Source organism: Pogoniulus pusillus, chromosome 7 (assembly GCF_015220805.1).
Source record: "Pogoniulus pusillus isolate bPogPus1 chromosome 7, bPogPus1.pri, whole genome shotgun sequence".
NCBI lineage: Eukaryota > Metazoa > Chordata > Aves > Piciformes > Lybiidae > Pogoniulus > Pogoniulus pusillus.
The window spans coordinates 38,771,334-38,797,279 of record NC_087270.1 but is presented as its reverse complement, the minus strand read 5'-3'; the positions used below and the strand labels follow the sequence as shown (position 1 = coordinate 38,797,279).

General features: G+C 44.7%; 1 protein-coding gene across 1 annotated transcript in view; it reads right to left on the bottom strand.

The window, feature by feature from the left end:
• FZD3 (frizzled class receptor 3) overlaps positions 1–25,946 on the bottom strand; it is an 88,219-nt gene that overhangs the window by 61,590 nt on the left and 683 nt on the right. Inside the window, exon 2 of the mRNA XM_064146653.1 lies at positions 18,631–19,135. Within this exon, the coding sequence (XP_064002723.1) occupies positions 18,631–18,819 (189 nt within the window). The 5' untranslated portion in view covers positions 18,820–19,135. The remainder of the gene's footprint in view (positions 1–18,630; positions 19,136–25,946) is intronic.

Genomic DNA, 25,946 nt, shown 5'->3' with positions numbered 1-25,946 from the left:
GCATTGTAGCCAGGTGGGGGTTGGCCTCTTCTCCCAGGTAACCAGCAATAAAACAAGGGGACACAGTCTCAAGTTGTGCCAGGGTAGGTATAGGCTGGATGTTAGGAAGAAGTTCTTCACAGAGAGAGTGATTGGCATTGGAATGGGCTGCCCAGGGAGGTGGTGGAGGCACCGTCCCTGGGGGTCTTCAAGAAAAGACTGGATGAGGCACTTAGTGCCATGGTCTAGTTGACTGGCTAGGGCTGGGTGATAGGTTGGACTCGATGATCTTGGAGGTCTCTTCCAACCTGGTTGATTCTATGATTCTATGATTCTATGATTCTTTCCAATCCTGACTGATTCTATGATTCTGTGAACTCCCTGAAGGGAGGCTGTAGCCAGGTGGGGTTGGTCACTTCTGCCAGGCAAGCAGCAACAGAAGAAGGGGACACACTCTCAAGTTGTGCCGGGGGAGGTCTAGGCTGGATGTTAAGAGGAAGTTGTTGTCAGAGAGAGTGATTGGCATTGGAATGGGCTGCCCAGGGAGGTGGTGGAGGCACCATCCCTGCAGGTGTTGAAGCACTTAGTGCCATGGTCTGGTTGCTTGGCCAGGGCTGGGTGCTAGGTTGGACTGGCTGAGCTTGGAGGTCTCTTCCAATCTGGTTGATTCTGTGCTTCTACAATCCCAGTACATCTTTCTTTTTACCCAATTACAGGATTACAAGAGGGCTACTGCACAGGCCTCTCTACTTCACCAGACAGAAGATCAGAATAGAGAGGTTAAGACTGAGAAAATGACAATTTACTTCAATGTGCTACATGAAACTTCAGATCTGCTCAAAGCTTTAAAATAATTAGTGGACAACATCAATTTTTAACCACTGTTAAACCATTAACCATGTGTAAAAAGCATCTGGAAACACAGCAGCTGCAAATGAAAGTTTCACTTCTTTCAGATTCGTGGGGGCATATTATCCCTCCCATTTAATGTCAACTTAATGAGGTGACAAGTGAACTTCACAGAGGAGGAGAAGGAAAAAGAATTAAGAAATACTGCAATTAGACAAGAATTTTGCACTGGAGAGAAAGCTGTTATCTGCCTCACAAGCCTTCAAATGACCAATTCTGAAAGCCTCACCACAAATATCAACTTCAGAATAAAACCAAGCTCCCCCAGTTGATTTTTTATTCCCTTCAGTTAATAATTTACCAGATAAATATTTGACAGAAATCCCCACAGTGCCTCTGCTTGTTTCTGTGGTACCCTGAAAGCAGGCCTGCCTCTCTCAAAAGAGATTAAAGTCTATTTTGCCTTCAAAGGTCCAGAAGTTTCTCCCTGTTGAGGACAGAAGTTTGTAAGCCTATCTCTCCTCTGTGTAACTAGCACAGCTGTGGGGGAAAATTGTTTCCACAGTGTGACCTGTGTGTCTTTGTAATAATGCTCTGGACAAGTAGGACAAGACCTCACACAATAACAAGGATTAACAAGACAGTGGGAGGAGAGGGGGGACATGGATGGAAGGAAACGAGAGAAGACCAAAAAGCTTATGCAACTACTGTGTGAGATCACTAGACCCAAGTTCTTTTCCTGTTAAACAGAACAAAGAGAGGAAAAATATCTGTGGGTGTTATGGAAGAAGTACTCCTCCAAAACATATCTCTAACAGTAAGTGACACTCACAAGCACTGCAGATGTGCTCGGTGTGTCAGGCTCTGCATGGAACAGGCTGCAGCAGGGTAAGCAAAGCAGAATGGAGTCAGTGAGATGAAAGCACAAAAGAGCAGGTCAGATAAGTAGGAAAGGCTGTACTAAATTGCCCAGAGATGTACCATTTGAGAGCAATGCAAAAGACAAGAGGAATAAGTGTTTTCCCATTGATTGCCTCTCAGAGTAATTGCCCGGTGCTGCAAAATCCCTTTTCATATAGATCTGTGTCTAAAAGGATGGAAAATGCCATTGAGCAAAAAGCAGGTGTGGGCCTCAAAGGTAGAGAAGGTGAAAAATGCTGGAAGCCTGCTGTGATCAGCCCTGTTTGGTTGGCCCCAGCAGAGCTCATCTGGCACACCACAGATGACCAGGCAGAGGGAGGTTCTGCTCTGAGGAACCATAGAAAGTTCATAGAGCAGAGCTGGCTTTCTAACTACCTTTGTCTCTTAAACTTCAAAGGCAGAAGGATGGGGACAGGACAGCAGATAGGAAGGTGTGTATGTGCATTTTTAGTGTTTCATGATGACTTCTGCTCAATAACTCTTGGCTGATATCACTCATACTTGGCTCCCACTGCCACCCACCTCACAGATTAGAACTAACACTGAGAGATCAAAAATGTGTCCTTTATCTGTTATGCTGGCTCCTCTCCAGTGAGTGCAACAGGTTGTGTCAGAAAAATCAGCTACCACTACTGCAGGAGAACTGCAAGTCACAGATCTTTACAGTCTTGGCTTCAATTCAACACCCCTTCCTTGCGCCCCCTCTGTGACCCTGGCTACTAATAGCAGCTAGCACAAAGTGGGAAGGGAATCAACGCCTGAAACTTAAAAGCCTTGAGGCTTACCATTGCCAGACAAAAGCAATTGCCTCCCATTGTGTCAAAGTAACTTATGGATCTGAAAAATTACGTTGCCTTTTTGTGATGCCACTTAAAAGTTGTTCTGAATTACAAGAATAATTTGGAATCATAGGATCACAGAATTGTTTAGGCTGGAAAAGCTCTTTAAGCACTCCCAGGTCACTGCCAAACCATGTCCCTCAGCACCACACCAGGACAGCTTTTCAGTCCCTCCAGGGATGGTGACTCCACCACTGCCCTGGGCAGCCTGCTCCAGAGATTGACAACCCTCTTGGGTAAGAATTTGTTCCTCATGTTCAACCTAAACCTGCCCTGGCACAACTTGAGGCTGGCTGTTTCCTCTCATCTGGATGGATTCTCATCTGGATTCCTCTCATCTGGACTGGATGATCTTGGAGGTCTCTTCCAATCTGGTTGATTCTATGACTCTATGATCTTGTCATTTGGTGCTTGGGAGAACAATTTGCTCCTCTTTGTGAAGTAAGGCTATGGAAAATGTCTGTGTGCTCTTCAAGGGCTGAGCCTTTCAGCCACAAAACATTTTGAAGTGCAGTTGTTCCCTCCCCCCTTTTCTTTTTGAGAGTAGGCATCAAAAATGAAACCCAAGGTCAAACTTTGTTGGTGCATTCTTCTCTGCAGTCACATTTCCATATTACAACTGTCCAGACCTGGCCACAATGATAAAAATGTGCAGTAAGGAAGCAGAAGGAACACTCATGAGCAGGAATTTGACTAATAGCTCTGCTGATTCTGAATGGCATATATTCATCCACTTCTCCACACACAAAAAAAAGGAGGATGAACAGATGGTAGATAATTGACAGTATGATTGAATCATTAAGAAGGGGGAAAAAAAGTAATAGGTGTAAGTTTTTAGAGCAACATATTAAAACCATGAATGATGCTTTTGGAAGTAGGAGAGGAAAAAACTAAATGAGTGGCTGAGTAGAATGCACTCACTGAATTTTAAAAGGAAGATGTTCTCCTTTCTTAGTGACACTAACATGACAACTTTTGTTCTAGAAATCAAAAAAGAAAGGGAATATAAACAAACTTACAAATTGAAAGCAACTTTTAAAAGAGAAATTTCAGGTTTCTACCAGACAAGAAGATGAGCTACAAGGAGCTTTCCTTCCTTCCTTGTTCAAATTCAAATCAACCAGCCTCCTTTGTGCTTCTCTCCTCTGCTCTTTTCAAATTTCCTTCCTCGTTTCCATGGGAACCCCCTCGCTGACAAGCCTCCTAGCAGAGCAAGAGGCCAAGCTTAGCAAGGGGTGTGAAAAGGGGAGAGAGTCAAAGGGCAGAATTTGGCTCCAGAGAATCAAGATGCCAACCTTTGACACCCCACAAAAGGGAAGTAACCATAGGAACTAACTCTGTGCGACAGGGGCAGGGAGGGGGAGAGAGTATCATGGCCAAATCCACAAGATGAGAAATAAAATGGGAAAGGCATCTTTAAAAAAAAAAAGGCAGTGCTGGAAGCTCCTATGGAAAAAAAAGTCTTACAAATGGACTAAATTAAAATACAGCTTTAAGGAACTTGTATACAACATGGTACTAGTTTTAAGTCCACCTAACTTAAAATACAGCTTTAAGGAACACATACACAACATCATTCTAGTTTTAAGTCCACCTATATACAACATTGTGCTAGTTTTAAGTCCACCTAACTTAAAATACAGCTTTAAGGAACACATACACAACATCATTCTAGTTTTAAGTCCACCTATATACAACATTGTGCTAGTTTTAAGTCCACCTAACTTAAAATACAGCTTTAACCACAGCACTGTGCTAGTTTTAAGTCCACCTAACTTAAAGTACAGCTTTAAGGAGCATGTATACAACATTGTAGTAGTTTTTAGTCCACCTAACTTAAAATACAGCTTTAAGGAACATATATACAACACCAAGCTAGTTTTAAGTCCACCTAACTTAAAATACAGCTTTAAGGAACATATATACAACACCAAGCTAGTTTTAAGTCCACCTAACTTAAAGTACAGCTTTAAGGAACATATATACAACATCAAGCTAGTTTTAAGTCCACCTAACTTAAAATACAGCTTTAAGGAACATATATACAACATCAAGCTAGTTTTAAGTCCACCTAACTTAAAATACAGCTTTAACCACAGCACTGTGCTAGTTTTAAATCCACCTAACTTAAAGTACAGCTTTAAGGAGCATGTATACAACATTGTTGCAGTTTTTAGTCCACCTAACTTAAAATACATCTTTAAGGAACATGGATACAACATGGTACTAGTTTTAAGTCCACCTGACTTAAAATACAGCTTTAAGGAACACATACACAACATCATTCTAGTTTTAAGTCCACCTGTATACAACATTGTGCTAGTTTTTAGTCCACCTAACTTAAAATACAGCTTTAAGGAACATGGATACATCATTTTGCTACTTTTAAGTCCACCTAACTTAAAATACAGCTTTAACCACAACACTGTGCTAGTTTCAAGTCCAGCTAACTTAAAATACAGCTTTAAGGAACACATATACAACAGGGTGCTAGTTTTAAGTCCACCTAACTTAAAATACACCTTTAACCACAGCACTGTGCTAGTTTTAAGGCCACCTAACTTAAAGTACAGCTTTAAGGAGCATGTATACAACATTGTAGTAGTTTTTAGTCCACCTAACTTAAAGTACAGCTTTAAGGAGCATGTATACAACATTGTTGTAGTTTTTAGTCCACCTAACTTAAAATACAGCTTTAAGGAACATGGTGTAGTCCACCTAACTTAAAATACAGCTTTAACCACAACACTGTGCTAGTTTTAAGTCCACCTAACTTAAAGTACAGCTTTAAGGAGCATGTATACAACATTGTTGTAGTTTTAAGTCCACCTAACTTAAAACACAGCTTTGAGGAACATTTATACAACATTGTGCTAGTTTTAAGTCCACCTAACTTAAAATACAGCTTTGAGGAACATTTATACAACATTGTGCTAGTTTTAAGTCCACCTAACTTAAAATACAGCTTTAAGGAACATGTATACAACGTTGTGCTAGTTTTAAGTCCACCTATATACAACATTGTGCTAGTTTTAAGTCCACCTAACTTAAAATACAGCTTTGAGGAACATTTATACAACATTGTGCTAGTTTTAAGTCCACCTAACTTAAAATACAGCTTTGAGGAACATTTATACAACATTGTGCTAGTTTTAAGTCCACCTAACTTAAAATACAGCTTTAAGGAACATGTATACAACGTTGTGCTAGTTTTAAGTCCACCTATATACAACATTGTGCTAGTTTTAAGTCCACCTAACTTAAAATACAGCTTTGAGGAACATTTATACAACATTGTGCTAGTTTTAAGTCCACCTAACTTAAAATACAGCTTTAAGGAACATGTATACAACGTTGTGCTAGTTTTAAGTCCACCTATATACAACATTATGCTAGTTTTAAGTCCACCTAACTTAAAATACAGCTTTGAGGAACATTTATACAACATTGTGCTAGTTTTAAGTCCACCTAACTTAAAATACAGCTTTAAGGAACATTTATACAACATTGTGCTAGTTTTCAGTCCACCTAACTTAAAATACAGCTTTAAGGAACATGTATACAACATCATGCTAGTTCTAAGTCCACTTATCAGCATCAAATTAATTTATATGGGACCATGGAGAAACTGTGTAAAATTGATTCTTAAATTCAGTATGACTATTTAATCATAGAATCACAGAATGCTTTAGATTGGAAAGGACCTTTAAAGGTCATCTGGTCCAGCACCCCCCCATAGTGAGCAGGGACATCTACAACTAGATCAGGTTGATCAAAGCCCCATTCAATCTGACCTGGAGTGGTTCTAGGGATGGGCCATCTCTGGGCAAGCTGTGCCAGTGATTCTAGGGTTTCTTCTGGCCTGTTTCTCATATCAATAATACTATTTAAAAGCATGTTTTTCTGAAAAGTGTGAGTGTTTTACAGGCCCCAAGTGTTGCAAGGTCAAACAAGGACCTCAATTCAAAAAACACTGAGCTCCTCAGCTATTAGGGCTATATTTCAGCCCACAAGCCACCTACCTTGGGTACCAGTTTAGTGCTAGGTGTAGGGGAAACATTGTCTCTGTTTCCTACAGACGGCCACAAAACCCTTCTGCATCTGCAGCTCTTTATCACCAGCAGACAAAAGTGGGTGATAAGGCAGCAGACATATATGCATTTAAGAAAGTTTGTCCTTTGAATATTAAAAGCATTCTCTGGGGAGCTCTTCTCCTCACACCACAGAACACAACAGCTTCACAGGCAAGCAGTCTCTAAAATCAGCACAAATTGGAATGGGCTGCCCAGGGAAGTGGTGGAGACACTATCCCTGGAGGTGTTTAAGCAAAGCCTGGATGAGGCACTTAGTGCCATGGTCTATTTGATTGGACAGGGATGGGTGCTAGGTTGGACTGGATGATCTTGGAGGTCTCTTCCAACCTGGTTGATTCTATGATTCTATTCTATGATTAAATATCTCCCAAAACAAGAAAACTGCAGCCATAGAAGAAGACAAATGATAAAATTTATAGCTACTCCTTGGTGTTGAAGTTGCTTTTTCATATTTATTCTCTTGTCATTCTGTTGTAGCTTCCAATTTAAATTCAACTACCCCATAACTGGAACTATCACACACTAGAGAAAAGGAAAAACCCACTACACCACACCTCAAAGTAAGTGATCAGCAAATTAAAAAGTACATCTTGGTCAGGCCACACCTTGAGTGCTGTGTCCAGTTCTGGGCTCCTCAATTCAAGAGAGATGTTGAGATACTGGAAGGTGTCCAGAGAAGGGCAAGGAAGCTGGTGAGGGGCCTGGAGCACAGCCCTGTGAGGAGAGGCTGAGGGAGCTGGGGGTGTGCAGCCTGCAGAAGAGGAGGCTCAAGGCTGACCTCATTGCTGTCTGCAACTACCTGAAGGGAGGCTGTAGCCAGGTGGGGTTGGTCTCTTCTGCCAGGCAACAAACAACAGAACAAGGGGACAGAGTGTCAAGTTGTGCCAGGGGAGGTCTAGTCTGGATGTTAGGAGGAAGCTGTTGGCAGAGAGAGTGATTGGCATTGGAATGGGCTGCCCAGGGAGGTGGTGGAGTCGCTGTCACTGGAGGTGTTGAAGCAAATCCTGGATGGGGCACTTAGTGCCATGGTCTGGTTGACTGGACAGGTCTGCATGCTAGGTTGGACTGGATGACCTTGGGGGTCTCTTCCAACCTGGTTGACTCTATGATTCTATGATCTTAGGCCACACAACATTTTAGTTCAATAGTTTCTAAATAGTCCCCTGTTATTTACATGACTGTCAATTATTTGCACAAAACCCCCCCACATACTGAAAAAAAGACAAGCTGGAAGGACAGAAAACTAAAGAGCTTCCAACCTGTTATGTGAGCTCACAAGTCATAGCTGACTTATCTAAATAGTCTTTGTATCAGAAGAATATCAGAATATCAAGGGGAAAGAGAGAGCTCTTGCTAGTAATTTGGATTAACCAGGATCATAGAATCAAGCAGGTTGGAAGAGACCTCCAAGCTCATCCAGTCCAACCTAGCACCCAGCCCTGTCCAGTCAACCAGACCATGGCACTAAGTGCCTCATCCAGGCTTTTCTTGAACACTTCCAGGGACGGTGACTCCTCTACCTCCCTGGTATTGATTCTATAGTGGGCACACTAAATCTTTGCCTTAGCAGGGACATAATCTAATGTGTGTATGTGCAGAACACAAGGTGGCTATTTTAGTGCTAACATAGTGGAACTATGCCCTCCAAGTTACACATACAACTAGATGCAAGGCTAAGCCTAATTACTGTAATCTGTACTACTACTACACCACCCAATATACAATATAGACATGGAGTTTGTCTCACAGCAGCTGCCTTCAAGATAATCAGCTTGCTAGTTTTGATTAAGGTAGAGAAGAGCATGCAACAATAGGTCTGCATGCTTGTTGTACATCAGAGGAATATTCCCTTCATGCTCCAGCACAACATTCTCTTGATTCTGAGTCTATACTTGTGGATGGGTATAAAGCTAAATCTGACTATAAAGTGCATTGCCATTTAACTATTCAAAATAAATTCATGCGTGTTCCACCTTCCCTAATAATTCCTCTTAAAGCCTCTACCAGATGCTGCTGAATTAGCCACACTGCAGAGCCATCTGCCTTCATGGCCCTGAAAACAAGCCCACTGTGAATAGAGTTGATTAAGATGTAGATCATTTACTCTAAACAAAATCATTACATAAAACTATTTTTTTTCATATGCATGCACTAAACTATTAAGACTAAACTTCATTTCCATAGATTTCTAGTCAAAGATGAGGCTTTTCCCCTTTCTTCCTTATTTAAGCCTCTGCAAAAATCAAAGTAAGTACAAAAATAGGAGATTTAAACTAGATGCAAGGAGGAAATTGCACTGAGAGTGGTGAGACTCTGGACCAGGTTAACTAGAGGTGGTAGAAGACTCAACCCTGGAACAAATTCACACCAGGTTGGACAGGGCTACAAGCAACCTGATCTAGCTGAAGATATTCCTGCTAACTACAGAGGGAGGTGGATTAGATGACCTCTAAAGATCCCTCCCCATCCAAACCATTCTGTGATTCTATGTGCTGGGGGCCTGACATTTAGTTAAATGCCAGCAAAACAGGACTCTGAACCACAAATAGAAGATTTTTCAGTTCTGAAGGCTGCATTCTTGGATGGCTTTGTAATATTTGGCCTTTCTTACCTGCTTAGGAAGGTGTTTTTGCAGCAGGTTTGGTAGTGTTAGATTGTAGTAGGATTTGGTGATCTTAAAGGTCTTTGCCAGCGTAAATGATTCCATGACAAAGGTGGTGAGAGTCCTGGAACACAAACCCTATGAGGAGAGGCTGAGGGAGCTGGGGGTGTGCAGCCTGCAGCAGAGGAGGCTCAGGGCAGACCTCATTGCTGTCTGCAGCCACCTGAAGGGAGGCTGTAGCCAGGTGGGGTTGGTCGCTTCTGCCAGGCAAGCAGCAACAGAACAAGGGGACACAGTCTCAAGCTGTGGCAGGGGAGGTCTGGGCTGGATGTTAGGAGGAAGTTCTTCACAGAGAGAGTGATTGGCATTGGAATGGGCTGCCCAGGGAGGTGGTGGAGTTGCTGTCCCTGGAGGTGTTGAAGCAAAGCCTGGATGAGGCACTTAGTGCCATGGTCTGGTTGCTTGGCCAGGGCTGGGTGCTAGGTTGGACTGGATGATCTTGGAGGTCTCTTCCAACCTGGTTGATTCTGTGTTTCTATGATTCTACACATGCATAGTTTTATGCTTTATTTGAAGGTAAATTACTCTCTCACAGGGCTGCTCTTCCTGTCTGTTAGTATTCACTGAATATTCAATATTCATTCAGATGATCCTGAGGTTCACTGGACCTCAGCATGAAAAGGATTGGATTGATAGTCTTTAATATGAGTCTGCCTAAGGCTATGCTCAAGAAACAGCTTCCTCAGAAGCCTCTTTTTACAAAACTGTCAGATCATACTAATTTTTATCTACTTGGGGATGCAGAAGCTCTACTTCTCAAATTGTTCTTATCCCCCCCCAGGATTTGATCTTCACAGAGCACTCATACCCTTTATAGGTCAAGATTGAAGCCACAAGCTGATAGGTTTCAAACAGACAAGCCTCAGGTATTCTTAGAACAAGAATTTCTAAGCAGTGCATTATTGGGCACTCCTTTGCTCTGCAGAATCATCTTTGCAATTCTACCTTCAAGACATTCTGGTTTAACAATAAAGCAATCTACATCTTTCTGGGGTTATTTCTAAAGTAAAGAAAATCAGAGTGGGAATAAGGGAATACAAAGTTAATAAAGGAGTAAGCTTAATCAGCTGGTGTGCAGCTTGTGTTCTTATGATCATGGGCAGCTCCATTGTTCTGCAAGCATCAGAATCTCACATGCTAAAGAAAAAATATTAATCCTTCCTGCACATTAGTGTCTAAGATTAGGATACTTACAAAACACCAGCTGATTAAAACCTACTTCTCCATTAGCTTTCTATTCTTATACAAATTTTTGGATGCAGAACAGAGGAATAGAGAAAGCCAAGAAAAAATGCTGAGATTTAGAGGGCATAGTGCACAAACAAGGCAAAAGGAAATGGGGAGCAAAAAAGGAATAAAGATGGATTGATGACTGCACCCAAAGAGTGGCTGCCAATGGGTCCATGGCCAAGTGGAGGCCAGTGACAAGTGGAGTCCCTCAGGGATCAGTCCTGGGACCAGTCTTGTTCAACATCTTTGTGGGTGCCATGGACAGAGGCATTGAGTGCAGCCTCAGCAAGTTTGCTGATGATGCCAAGCTGTGTGGTGCAGCAGCCAGGCTGCAGGGAAGGCATCCATCCAGAGGGAGCTGCACAGGCTGCAGAGGTGTATGATATATTTTATTCTTTATTTATATATAATCTGTACAGTATATTTTAAACTATTATTCTGCCAGCCCTTCACTGGACCATAGGCTGGAGAAATGGGCACAAGCCACCCTCAGGAGGTTCAACAAGATCAAATGCAAGGTCCTGCATCTGGATCGAGGCAATGCCAAGCAGAAATGCAGGCTGGGCAGTGAGTGGCTGGAGAGCAGCCCTGAGGAGAGGCACTTGGGGGTGCTGCTGGAGGAGAAGCTCAGCAGGAGCCAGCAGTGTGCACTTGCAGCCCAGAAAGACAACCAGAGCCTGGGCTGCATCAAAAGAAGTGTGGCCAGAAGGGCCAGAGAGGTGATTCTCCCCCTCTACGGTGCTGTGGTGAGACCCCACCTGGAGTACTGCATCCAGTTCTGGAAGCCCCACTCCAAGAGGGATGTGGAGATGCTGAAGCATGTCCAGAGCAGGGCCAGGAGGATGCTCAGAGGGCTGCAGCAGCTCTGCTATTAGGACAGACTCAAAGAGTTGGGGCTGTTCAGCCTGCAGAAGAGAGAAGAGGCTCCCAGGTGAGAAGGAAGGTGTTCAGGATGAAAGTGGTGAGAGGCTGGAATGGTTTGCCCAGGGAGGTGGTTGAGGCCCCATGCCTGGAGGTGTTTAAGGCCAGGCTGGATGAGGCTGTGGGCAGCCTGCTCTAGGGTAGGGTGTCCCCACCCATGGCAGTGGGTTGGAACTGGCTGCTCCTTGTGGTCCCTTCCAACCCTGACTGATTCTATGGAACTGGAGGGGAGAGGGGGAAAGTTAAGAGTTTTCTACCTCATGTTCTCCGCATTTCTGTTGATAAGTGGGAAAGAAAGAAAGGAAGAAAGATGTTTCCTACTTGTATCTAAAAAAAATCACTCAAAACTAGAAGAGGGATGAGGCAGTATTACCTCTCAGCACCAGCAATCACAGCCACATAAAAGAAGGTCAGTGGATTTTCCACATAAAAGAAGGTCAGTGGATCTTCCACACTTCCTGGCCCTTACAAACACCAAGAACTGAGACACAGTATTCCACATTAAGTTCAAACCTCTTAAATAAAATTATAGAATGATTTAGGTTGAAAGGGACCTCCAAAAGTCATCTAGTCTAACCCCTCTGCAGGAAGCAGGGACATCCTCCACTAGATCAGATTGCTTAAAGCCTTGAGCCCAACCTTCAATGTGTCCAGGGATGTGGCCTCAACCATCCCCCTGGGCAACCTCTTTCACCGTTCCACCACCCTCATGGTAAAGAACTTGTTCCTCACATCCAACCTAAATCTACTCTTCTCTAATTCCAAACCATTGCCCCATATCCTATCTACAGGCCTTAGTAAACAATCTCATTCCAGCCTTCTTGTGACTCTTCCATCAGGTGCTAGAGTCTACAAATCAGTAATAATATATTCCTGACATAAAAGCTGTTTGAGAAACAGCACCAAAATGAGCCACTTAGCACATGATCAACCTATACTGGTGTAACTCTAATTTCAGAAGCTAAAACTGGCTAGGAATAAATATAGCTTTGTCTTCTGTTGATGCCATTTTTAACTATACTCTGCTTGATTTCCATCTTAAAAAGGACTTAAAAAAAAAACCAAACTAAGACTCCACTGCTGAGAGAAGAAAAAAAATATTGCCACAAAAAGAATCCGTGTTATACACAAAGAAATGTAGATAGCAAGGCTGTGAAGTTCTGCAGCACACACTCTGCTCTGTCCCAGGTTGATGGCATTATCCTCTGCAAGAACTGGTACAGGCACAAAATTGCTGATTTTGAAGCAGAGTATGAAAAAATCAGGTATCTTCACAGCTGTGGTTGCATGTTTTGTGGCAAAGTCCATCATAGAATCACAGATTCAAGCAGGTTGGAAGAGACCTCCAAGATCATCCAGTACAACCTAGCACCCAGCCCTGGCCAATCAACCAGACCATGGCACTAAGTGCCTCAGCCAGGCTTGGCTTCAACACCTCCAGGCACGGCAACTCCACCACCTCCCTGGGCAGCCCATTCCAATGCCAATCACTCTCTCTGACAACAACTTCCTAACAACATCCAGACTAGACCTCCCCTGGCAGGTCCCTTTGTTCTGTTGCTGCTTGCCTGGCAGAAGAGCCCAACCCCACCTGGCTACAACCTCTCTTCAGGTAGTTGTAGACAGCAATGAGGTCAGCCCTGAGCCTCCTCTTCTGCAGGCTAAACACCCCCAGCTCCCTCAGCCTCTCCTCACAGGGCTGTGCTCCAGGCCCCTCCCCAGCCTTGATGCCCTTCTCTGGACACCTTCCAGCACCTCAACATCTCTCTTGAATTGAGAAGCCCAGAACTGGACACAGCACTCAAGGTGTGGCTTGATCAATGTTGAGTACAGGGGAAGAATAACCTTCCTTGTCCTACATGTCACACTGTTCCTGATGCAGGCCAGGATGCCATTGGCTCTCTTGGCCACCTGGGCACACTGCTGGTTCAGAGTCAAGTTCTGCTTCTACATATTCAAAATTCCATGAGTGGATAATTTATTTCTATTAATCCAGATGGTGAACCCTGCCATGCTGATGGAATAGAAGTACACAGAACTGTATTGGTTGGAAATGACCTTGAAGATCACACAGTGCTGTCAGGTAACCATTAAATCATGTTCCTCAGCAACACATCTATGCAGCTTTTAAATCCTGTCAGGAATGGGGACTCCACCACTGCCCTGGGAAGCCTGGGCCAGTGCCTTGCAACCCTTTGGGGGAAGAAATTGTTCCTCAACTCCAACCTGAACTTCCCCTGGCCCAGCTTGAGTCTGCTCCTCTCATCCTGTCTCTCATTCCTTGGGAGAAAAGTCCAACCCCCACCTTGCACCAACCTACATTCAGGGAGCTGTAGAGAGTCAGAAGGTCTCCCCTCAGCCCTCTTTTCTCCAGGCTAAACAAACCCAGTTTCTTCAGCTACTCTTCCCAAGACTTGTGCTCTAGACCATCTGCCAGCTTTGTTGTTCTTCTTTTGACACACTCCAGCCCCTCAATGACCTTCTTGGAGTGTGAAACCCAAAACTGAACACAGCATTCCAGGTGTGGTCTCACCAGTCTTGCCAAGTACAGGAAACAACCACTCTCCTGGTCCTGCTGGCCACAATATTGCTGATCCAAGCAAGGATGCTGTTGGCCTTCTGGGTCACCTGGGCACATGCTGACTCATCTTCATCTGGTTGATGACCAACTGCCCAAGGTCCTTTTCCTCTGGGGGCTTTCCAGCCTCTTCCCCAGGTCTGGAGTGTTGCAGGGGGTTGCTGTGACTAAAGTGCAGGACCCAGCACTTGGCCTTGTTGAACCTTACCCCATCTATCCAGCCTGCCTAGATCTCTCTGTAGAGCCTCTGCCTGTCAATCAGATCAACATTCCAGTCTAACTTAGCTGTGTCTGTAAACTTATCAAGGCTGACTTCAATCTCCTTAACCAGATCATTACTAAGATACCAAAAATGTCAGGTACCAGCACTAAGCTCTGAGGAACTCCACTTGTGACTGTCCACCAAGTGGATTTATGAGACAGCATTACTCCTTTCTCCTTCCAGCTGCCTCCCTCACATTGCAGCAACCAAGTCAACATGACTTTATTTCTCTCTTGCCCCCTTTGCTTCTCCCACCTGCATGCTTAGCCAGCCTAGCTATGGTGCCTCCAGAAGTCCTGACTGCTCTTTTTTGATATGCAAAATTGGAACAAAGTTGTGAGAGAGTGCAAAGGAAGAGCTTGTTATCTCCTCTGCCCACATGGTCACTGTATCATCCCATTTCTGGAGCATTTGACCTCTGGTATAATCCCAAAAGACAATGTTTCAGTGCTTACCCAGAGGGAATCATTTAGCCCTCAACTCTGTCTGGTTTCTGTCCTTGAAATCCTCTTTGATCTCTAACATCATTTGTGAGGTCTCTCACAAATCAGGGGAAGGAAGAAGTAGTGCTGGCAGTATGTTTAACTGCAGAAAGGCCAGCAAGCATCATATTAAACCACTTCTCTTCATCAGTGACAAAAGGTTTAACAGCATGCTCTCAGGCTGCAACAGGATTCCAGGTTATGTGTTCTCTGATAAAAATATTCATTGTCCAGAAATGCATTAAAGCAGATAAAAAACATTGCTTCATATAAAAAAACCCAAGCCACTACTTCCTAGTCTTACACCCTAAGCAAACCCTCCAAGGCTAAAGGAATATTAAATGAAGTTGAGGACAGAATATAATTCTTCATGTTGTAGCAATAGAATCATAGGATCAAGCAGGTTGGAAGAGAGCTCCAAGTTCATCCAGTCCAAACTAGCACCCAGCCCTAGCCAGTCAACCAGACCATGGCACCAAATGCCTCATCCAGGCTTTTCTTGAAGACCTCCAGGGACGGTGCCTCCACCACCTCCCTGGGCAGCCCATTCCAATGCCAATCACTCTCTCTGTGAAGAATTTCCTCCTAACATCCAGCATAGACTTCCCCCAGAACAACTTGAGACTGTGTCCCCTTGTTCTATTGCTGCTTGCCTGGCAGAAGAGGCCACCCCCCACCTGGCTACAGCCTCCCTTCAGGTACTTGTAAACAGCAATGAGCTCTGCCCTGAGCCTCCTCTTCTGCAGGCTGCACACCCCCAGTTCCCTCAGCCTCTCCTCACAGGGCTGTGCTCCAGGCCCCTCACCAGCTTCCTTGCCCTTCTCTGGACACCTTCCAGCACCTCAACATCTCTCTTGAATTGAGGGGCCCAGAACTGGACACAGCACTCAATAATCACCCAAGAGATGGGTAAACATGTTCAGATCCCTCAGGGAAAAGAGGTAGTTCTGTCACTGTCACAACCTCACGCAGCACCCAATCTGTGTAAGGCAGCAGAGCCGTGGCAGCAGCAGTGTGACAGCACCTCAATGTCACACTATCACTGCAGAACTAGAGGGGAGTTTTACCCACAGAGCTGAGGCAGGCTGTGCTAGGTGGGTACTGCCATAAACCAACCTGTTAGTAGATGCTGCAATGTTTTCAAATACCTTACAGGATGTTTGACAGGACAGCGGGCAGCAAATAAAAGGTACGAGCAGGGTCAGCTGCCGGCACACCGGCTGCAAGCACAACAGGTGCTGCTGTGCAGGACTGCGGCGCAGGACAGCTCCCAGCTCCGGCCTGGACAGCTCAGCCTCGGCTCCAGGCTGCCGAGGAAGCTCCCAAAATGCGTTGTTTTCACACCCATCACCTTAGAACTCTGTATTCTATCATAACCAGGTGACTATGAATGCCAGCAGCATCCTGGTCTGTATCAGCAGTAGTATGGCAAACAGGACTAGGGCAAGGACCATCCCCTTGTACTGAACACTGTTGAGACCCCACCTTGAATCCTGGGTTTAGTTTTGGAGCCCTCACTCCAAGAAGGCCATTGAGATGCTGGAGCAGGTCTGGAGAAGGGCAACAAAGATGGTGAAGGATACAGAGCCTAAATCTTGTGGGGAGCAGCTGAGGGAACTGGGGTTAGCCTGAAGAAAAGGAGGCTGAGGGGAGACCTTCTTGCTCTCTACAACTCCCTGGAAGGAGGATGTAGTGAGGGGGGAGCTCAATCTCTTCTCCCAGGTAACAAGCAATAGGAGAAGAGGAAACAGCCTGAAGATGCAGCAGAGAAAGTTTAGATTGCATATTAGGAAGTGATTGTCAAGGCTGCCCAGGGCAGTGGTGGAGTCCCCATCCCCGGAGGGATTTAAAAGCTGTGTAGATGTGTTGCTGAGGGACATGTTTTAATGATAACCTGGCAGTGCTGGCTTAACATCTGGACTCACTGATCTAAAAGGTCTCTTCCTACCAAAGGTGTTCTGTGACTAGTGTGACAGTATGTGTTAATCAGCACTAAATCCTTTCGGGAAAGTGTACATGTAAAAATCACTCTTTTTACCCTCTGCTACAGACAAGTAGATGTCAGCAGAGGTTGCACTGGTGCAGCTGCTGTTTGTCCTCTACCAACAGGAGTAAAAATCACTTTAGAGATATGTGGGGATAACATAATGCTCCAGGCCTTGAATGCAGAAAGCTTTCCCTTCAATCTCACAGGATTAAAGCACAGACAACACATAGCATAGAGGAAAGCTTATGGCATTATCTTCCCTAGGAGTAAATAAAGGCACAGGAACCAATTACAGTATGGACCAGGATACACTGAGAGAGATTCCTGATATTTTGGTTTTCTTTGTTTAATTGAGATGGTTAACACCAGCATTGCTGGGCATATCAAGAGCACTGATAACATGACTTATAGAATCATAGAACAACCAGGTTGGAAGAGAACTCCAAACTCATCCAGTCCAACCTATCACCCAGCCCTGTCTCATCACCTAGACCATGGCACTAAGTGCCTCACCATCCTTTATTATAATTATGAAGGAATCAAACTCCCCAAAAGACTACTTAATAACTAAGATTTTAACATCTGTTTCAATTAAGTAATCAATACTATGGAAAGAAAAGTACAATGAATTTGCTCACAAGACCACAGCTGTAGCAGTTCTTTTTTTTTGCTTCACATTCACCCCTTTTTTGGATTGTACCCTTGCAGTACAAGCAAGCTGCATTTTTGTTAAGGGTTAAGAAGCAATGCTGAAAATTTGCCAGAATTACAAGGACTTCCTCCCTCAAGAAGCATCATGCTGCTCCTGTTGCTATATTATCATAGAATCAAACAGATTAGAAGAGACCTCCAAGATCATCCAGTCCAAACTAGCACCCAGCCCTGGCCAGTCAACCAGACCATGGCACTAAGTGCCTCAGCCAGGCTTTGCTTGAACACCTCCAGGCACAGCAACTCCACCACCTCCCTGGGCAGCCCATTCCAATGCCAATCACTCTGACAACAACTTCCTCCTAACATCCAGCCCAGACCTGCCCTGGCACAACTTGACACTCTGTCCCTGGTTCTATTGCTGCTTGCCTGGGAGAAGAGCCCAACCCCACCTGGCTACAATGTCCCTTCAGGTGGTTGTAGACAGCAATTAGGTCACCCCTGAGCCTCCTCTTCTCTAGGCTAAACAACCCCAGCACCTTCAGCCTCTCCTCACAGGGTTTGTGCTCCAGGCCCCTCACCAGCTTTGTTGCCCTTCTCTGGACACGTTCCAGCACCTCAACATCTCTCTTGAATTGAGGAGCCCAGAACTGGACACAGCACTCAAGGGGTGCCCTGACCAGCGTTGAGTACCAGGAAAGAATAACCTTCCTCATCCTGCTGGCCACACTGTTCCTGATCCAGGCCAGGATGCCATTGGCTCTCTTGGCCACCTGGGCACATTGCTGCCTCATCTTCAACCTACCATCCATCAGTACCTCCAGGTCCCTTTCTTCCTGGCTGCTCTCAGCCACTCTGTCCCCAGTCTGTAGTGCTGCTTGGGCTCCTTGTGGCCAAAGTGCAGAACCCTGCACTTGGCCTTCTTAAATCTCATCCCATTGGCCTCTGCCCACCCACCCAGCATGTCCAGGTTCCTCTGTAGGGCTCTCCTACCTTCCAACAGATCAACACCTGCTCCTAGCTTAGTGGCATCTGCTTGGGTTTATATTGAAGTAATCCATTATTATTTTGATTTTTCTCATTTTTCTGTCTAATATGAAACACCTTCCTGGATTCTGTTACAATTTGTCAACTAGAGGACAAAAATATACACGTTGCTAAAAATATAGTCTTACCTCCATTGCTAATGCTGCTGTTTGCTGGTCATAATGATTCAGAAGATTAGGCATGAAGGTGGTGTTGTAAGGCAGATCCTGGCACATCCGCAAGATGATGGGCTCACAAGAAAATAAACTGTGTCCTCTTGTGTGCCCCACCAAAACATCCAACAGCCAAAGGTAACAGAACATCCAGCTACGAGCCATCCTGCCACGCTGAGAATGGGGACAGGACTTGAGTGCAGGCAGAAAGCTTCTTTGACTCTTCACATACCCTCAGATTTCACTTCAGTGATGACATTTTCAGTCCTAGTTTAAGGTTCTTCAGAACTGGAATGTTCTTTGTATGTGACATTCTTAGCTCAGTCCAGGAGTTGTATCTGAGAGGGACCTATGAGGAATCCTGCCTTTTCTTTTTCCAGTGTTATAGGTTATGGTATGAAAATCTTTAACCACATTCCCACACAACTGACTCCATTGTGACAGAGCAGAAGTCAACCACCTTCTTCTTTTATGAGGACCTCTAGAGTAAAAAACAAACAGAACACAATAAAAACCCTTGTAATTGATTAAAAGATTTAAACTTCAAATAGTTTGGCAGTCAAATTGCTTCAAGTTTATATGTACAAGACTAGGAGGATCCCATGCTAAGTCTGGATTCTGGTTTCAAACTATTTCTTCCAGAAAGAGTGATCTGCCATTGGAATGAGCTGCCCAAGGAGGTGGAGTTGCCATCTCTGGAGGTGTTCAAGCAAAGCCTGGATGAGACACTTAGTGCTATGGCCTGGTTGATTGGCTAGGGCAGGGTGCTAGGTTAGACTGATCTTGGAGGTCTCTTCCAACCTGGTTGATTCTATGATGGGAAAAAAACTAGTAAGCTACACACCTGACCCAAAAATGGTGGCAAAAATGAGGAACAACATTTAGAATCATAGAATCACAGTATGCTTTGGTTGGGAAGGGACTTTTAAAAGTCATCTAGTCCAACCCCCTGGTAGTTGGCAGGGACACCTTCAACTACAGCAGGTGGCTCACAGCCTCATCCAGCCCCCCCTGGAATGGTTCGAGGAACTGAACCACAACAAGCCCTGCTAAAAAGTCTGTTCCCAGCTTTCTGATAAGCTCCTTTAAGCACTAAAAGGCCACAATGAGGTCTCCTCTGAGCCTTCTCTTCTCCAGGCTGAACAATCCAAACTCTCTCAGCCTGTCTTCGCAACAGAGGGGTTCCAGCTCTCACATAATTTTTGTGGCCTCCTCTAGACTGGCTTCAGCAGGTTCATCTCTCTCCTGTGCAGAGGACCCCAGAGCTGAACACCAAACTACAGTTGCTCACCAGAGTGGAGCAGAGGGACAGAATCCCCTCCCTTGACCTGCTGGACACTTCTCAAGATATAGCTGGCTTCTGGGCTGTCAAGCACATGTTGCCAGCTCCTGTCTGGCTTCTCACCCAGCAGTACCCCCATGTCCTTTTACACAGAACATAGGATTTACTAGGAAGAAAGTATTTTTAGAAGCCCCTACACTTCACATGTAACCAGATGAGCATTACAGTTGTTGACCAAACTGAAACCAAGTTATTTATGACTCAGCAACTCCACTGGAACACTCATGTAGATAGCATCTCTTTGGCTGCATGGCCTCAGAACTTCTGCTGAATAATTATAAAACAAAAACAAAACAGTCACAGCCACCAACACAACAAGTCCCAGCTTGCAGGGCTGAAGACTACTGCTCTGCCCAACAAGCTACAGTCATGGCTTTAGCTACCTGTGCTCAAATAAGTCATTTTAGTCTAGTTGTAAACAGCATTTTTGTTGTCTCTAACGCAATCGCACCTGTACCTCACATTGTCCTCCCTGGGGATCATTGTAACAGCTCAAGATAAGCCAGAAGACAGTATTTTCTGACCACTCCTTTCTCCACACACTCTAAAGGATGGAAATTGCAAAGGTAGCTACATCTGGTTCTCTGCCAGTGCCACACTGCCTACAGAGCCAATTAAAACAGCAGCTTTTCCTCAGGGCTTTATCTGCTCTTGCTTAGCATGAAGGGACTAGAGCAGGATGTATGGAAGCAGGACTCGGTGTATCACATTCATCATCTGAAGAAAAAAACTCTGAAACTGAAGTGTTAACAAAGTTGTCAGAGCTATAAGGGCCTTTTCCTGCCTTGGGAGGGAGGTTGGACCCAATGATCTCTGGAGATCCCTTCCAACCTCTAAAGTTCTGTGATTCTTATAACAATTTTCTTTCACAGCAATGAAGTGTCCAAAATTCAGTCCCTAATGAACTACTTTTAAATAATGATGGTTTAAAAAGATAACAGGAATTTGGAAATGTTGTTTGAACCAGAAAATACCAAATACTCCCTCAGGATTTGGGAGAAATAGTCCCCTGTACCACTACAGTTTGGAGTTTGACCTGCTGGAAAGTAGCTCTGTGGGGAAGAACCTGGGATTCCTGATGGACAAGTTTACCAAGAGCCAACAATGAGCCCTTGTGGTCAAGAAGGCAAATAGTGTTCTGGAGTGCATTAAGAAGAGTGTGGTCAGCAGGTTAAGGGAAGTTCTCCTTCATCTCTGCCATAGTGGGGCCACTTCTGGAGTGCTGAGTCTAGTTATAGGCTGCCCCGTGCAAGAGAGATAAGGAAATACTAAGAGGAGTCCAAGAGAAGCTACAAAGATGCTGCAGGGACTGGAGCATGTTTCTTATGAAGAAAGGCTAAGAGATCTGGGGCTGTTTAGCCTGGAGAAGACAGGAACAGGATCTTCTCAATGCTGAGTAATATCCAAAGAGCAGGGTACAAGGTGATGGGGCCAGACTCTTTTCACAGGTGCCCAGTCGCTGGTCAAGGAACAATACACAAAAACTGGAACCCAGAACATTCCATCTGAACATGAGGAAAAAAAATCTTTCCTCTGAGGGTGCCACAGCACTGAACCAGGCTGCCCAGAGAAGCTGGGAAGTCCAAACCTGCAGACACAATCCTGGGCAATCTGCTGTGGATGACCCTGCTTTAGCAGGGAGATTGGAACTAGATGACCCCAAGAAGACCTCTTTAACTCCCACCATGCTGAGATTTTATGGTGCTGATAGGGATTTTGTATTTGAGGCAACAATGATGGATATAAGATAAATAGCAAAACTGGAGTGGGTAAAACACAAGGGGGGGGGGGGGGGGGGGAAAGGGGAGGGGGGTAGAAAAGAGAACTATCTACACCTTAAGTGGTAGAACCAGCCAATACAGCACAAATTCCAATGTCTTGCTAGTAACCTGATTTAGTTGAGCATGTCCCTGCTCACTGCAGGGGGCTGGACTAGATGACCTTTAAAAGTCCCTTCCAACTCAAACCATTCTATCATTCTGTGTTTTGAAGGAAGCAGTCAACATACCAAACTGGAAAGATCTAAACCAGACACAATATTTAGGCTACTCTACATCTAACCACACTTGCGTTTAGCTCAAGTTCTACTTCACATGGCCTTGAAAGAGCTACATCCTTCTGACCTAATGAATCCATTTCTCAGATTTACTTTTTAAGAATTTGGCATCTCTCAAAAAAAACAAGACATGAACTACCTCTCCTTCCAGGAAGCAGTACTTAAACCTAAAGGTTTCTGTGCATTCTCACACCTTGAGCTGAAGATTGTACACACACAACCTTGCTCTGGCCAGCCTGATCTAGGGTAGGGTGTCCCTGCCCATGGCAGTGGGGTTGGATCTAGATGAACCTTGTGGTCCCTTCCAACCCTGACTGATTCTAAGATTCTAATTCCTATTTAGTTTTGTACAAAATGCCCTTTGAATTTATTCCTTCTGTTTCAACATCTTATTAGTAGCTCCCAAAACCCAGAAGGAGAAGCCTTTTCAGTCTGTTGTCATCTCTAGAACACCAGCTTTAAGCAATTTACTTTCCCCAAGCATTTGGGCCACCAATTCCTAAAGACTTTATTCAACAGCTGCAGTGAAGTCAACTGTGGTGTGGATTAGCAACTGAATTTCTGATGCTCTCTGTAATTCAGGTGTCATTCCAGAAGCAGATAATGTTTCATAACAGAGGGTAAGGAGCCACATAAGATGAACTGTACTCACACCAGTTATTCTGATAAAGCCTGAAACACAAACATTGGCCAAACCCAGGTCGTGCTCTACAATTTTGGGGAAAATGCCAAGAACACTTCAGACAAATGATTGTATTCACGATATTCAGAGACTCCAAACGAATTTACCCCCATCCTCTGACTGCCCTGCAACCTCAAACTGAATTTAAAAAAGCAAAACTTTAAAGACTCAATAAACAACTAAAGCTTTTAAAGCATTTAAAAAAAAAATCATATTAAAAAAATCACATCCTTTCAGCATTTCCCCATTTTATGTTCAAGCTTTCATTAGTGTCTAGTATGGGAAAGCAAATTAGGAGTAGCTAACTAGAAGAGACTGAGCTGAAAAGTCAAATCACCAAAGAGAATTAGGTCTGTTCAAACTCAAACCAGGACACTGGTTTTAGTAAGAACAGAACTGATTCTGTTTGGTAATTTGACTTTTCAGCTCAGTCTCTTCTAATTAACTGCACTTTCTGCAGTCAGTGTTGTGTTTTTTTCAGACAGGGTCTGCTTCTAGCAATGGTAAAGCTGACATTTAAAATTAGTACCATGAGTTGGGGTGCAGACCAAGGTCATTGCTAAATCTTGTGTACCACATTGAGGTGCATAAGAGGTGGCACCTGAGGGGAGGAGCAGACAGGGCAGGCGACCCTAAAGTGATCAACGAGGGATTCCACCCTATTGACATCATATTCAGGATCAAGTCCCTTCCTCAAGGGCTGGGCATTCAAGGAGGACTTTGTCTGTTTGGCTTTCAATCCATATCCATGTGTTCCTGAATCCAGACCCAGAATCCAGTTCCTTAATCTGATTCCCATCCGCTGCTGAGTCCAATCTGGGACTTCCTCAGTACCTGCCCACAGCATCAACAATGTCATTGCCATCAGGGAGCTGGGTTCAATACTGGTTTTGTATCTACTTGTGTATCTCCGTTTTACTGTTATCATTTTCATTAAAACTGTTTTCTTTTCCAAGCCATAAGTCTCTCTCCCCTATTTCCTTTCTTTTTCCTTTGGGATGGGAAAGGGGTTTATAGAGAGCATCTGTCAGTCATCTGGTGGCCAGCACAGCCCGTGACAGCCAGAGAAGGACACCAGATCATAGAATCAACCAGGTTGGAAGAGACCTCCAAGATCATCCAGTCCAACCTAGCACTCAGCCCTGGCCAGTCAACCAGACCATGGCACTAAGTGCCTCATCCAAGCTTTTACTGAACATCTCCAGGGACGGTGCCTCCACCACCTCCCTGGGCAGCCCATTCCAATGTCAATCACTCTCTCTGACAACAACTTCCTCCTAACATCCAGCCTATGCTTCCCCCAGAACAACTTTGGACTGTGTCCCCTTGTTCTACTGCTGGTTGCCTGGGACAAGAGGCCACCCCCCACCTGACTACAATGTCCCTTCAGGTAGTTGCAGACAGCAATGAGGTCACCCCTGAGCCGACTCTTCTCCAGGCTGCACACCCCCAGCTCCCTCAGCCTCTCCTCATAGGGTTTGTGCTCCAGGCCCCTCACCAGCTTTGTCACCCTTCTCTGGACATGTTCCAGCACCTCAACATCTCTCTTGAATTATACAGTCTCTAGCCATGTAGTGACCTTTGAGGGACAAAAAAACCAACTCTAGGTGAAATTAACAACTGCATCATTGTGAAAGGAGACCAAAACTTTTGCAAAGAAGCACATAGATGACCTATTAATTGGTGCAGACAGACAAATGTTCTAATAAGCGATTTTCAGTGTCAAGATACCTTCCTGACACAGATCCAGTTCTATAAACTCTGTGTTAATCCTCCACATATGAAATTTTGTGGTTATTTTAATAGTTCTAGAAAACCCAAACAAAACACCTTTGATGACACTGAGGATAAAAGAGAAGGAGGGGATAACAATGCATCCAACCCAAGGCACCACAAAAAATCCCACTGTGGGCAAAAGGAGTAGGAAAGAGGTAGTTTGTTATTATGGGCATACACTTATACGTTCTTTATAATCATAAGAAGCCCCCTTGCCCCCAATTCCTGCTGTAAAGGATGATTTAAGACATATATAGACACCAACTATAATGAGTGAAAATCATGAAATTAGAAGTGATTTTTTTTAATCTATTTTGAAGTTCCTAAGGGGGAAATAAGAGGGAGAGGCAATGAGGGGGGAAAAAAAGTCAGCAGACTTTAGAAAGAAAGTATGTAGGTGGGTTAATTCATGGTTATCTATCCCTGAGAAATCAGGTGGCAAAACAACACCTGCACAAGTGAGAAGACAAGAGGAGAATGTCACCTTAGTCATTCCCCACCCAATTCTGATCATGGTGAAAGGCAAAGAACTCACTCATTGCATACAAGCACTGGCAGCACTTCCCCAACCCCTTCCCACCCACGTGAAGGCACAAAAGGAGAATACATTATTCTCCCAACTCCATTTTAATTAGTCAGTGGGAAAGAAACTCCACTGCTCTATTTCCCCTGTTCCACTTCTGCTACGTATTAAGGAAGAACCACACTACAACCCCCCACATTCTCTATTTCATTTAGGAGACCAAGGAGGAAAGAGGGCACATGCTACACTCTCCCATGCTCCTCCTCACTGTACTACAGGGTAGAATGAAGACACACAGAATTTCCTCTTCCCTCCTTGTAGGGACACCACGACGGTCCCTGCTCCAGTCCCTCCCCAGAGGGAGGCTGCAAAGGCAGAAATCCCTTCTGGCGAGATTCTCCATGGAGAGGTGTTGCATCTCTCTCCCATCGAGTTCCCACTGCCCGGAAAGCTAAAGGAACTGGAAGGGGAGCTAACTATCATTCCTTAGATTGGAAGAGAAAGTAGAGTGGAGAGTCAACTAGCATTTGCTTGAATCCTCACCGAGCTTTAGAGGTAAAAGGAACGAGTGTACACACGGAGCTGTTATCCTCTTGGAAGCCTGCCCCATTGCAAAGGAAAAGACAAGAGATGTATGCACCCTTCCTCCTGGATCCCTACTGCATTGCAAAAGGAAAAGGAGAGTATACAGGCAGAGCTACCATCCCCTCGAGTTCCTCTTGCACTGCAAAGGGAACACGGCAAGGGGGGGGGTGCAAGGGACATGCATCCCTTTCCTCCGGGTCACTGCTACCACTCTGCAGCATGAAAGGATGCAGGAGTGGGACTAGCAACCTCTTGGGTCTCCCCAGTGCACTGCAGGGGAAAAGGGGGAAGGGGAGAGAGTAGACGGGGGAAGGGATCTCCATGCTCT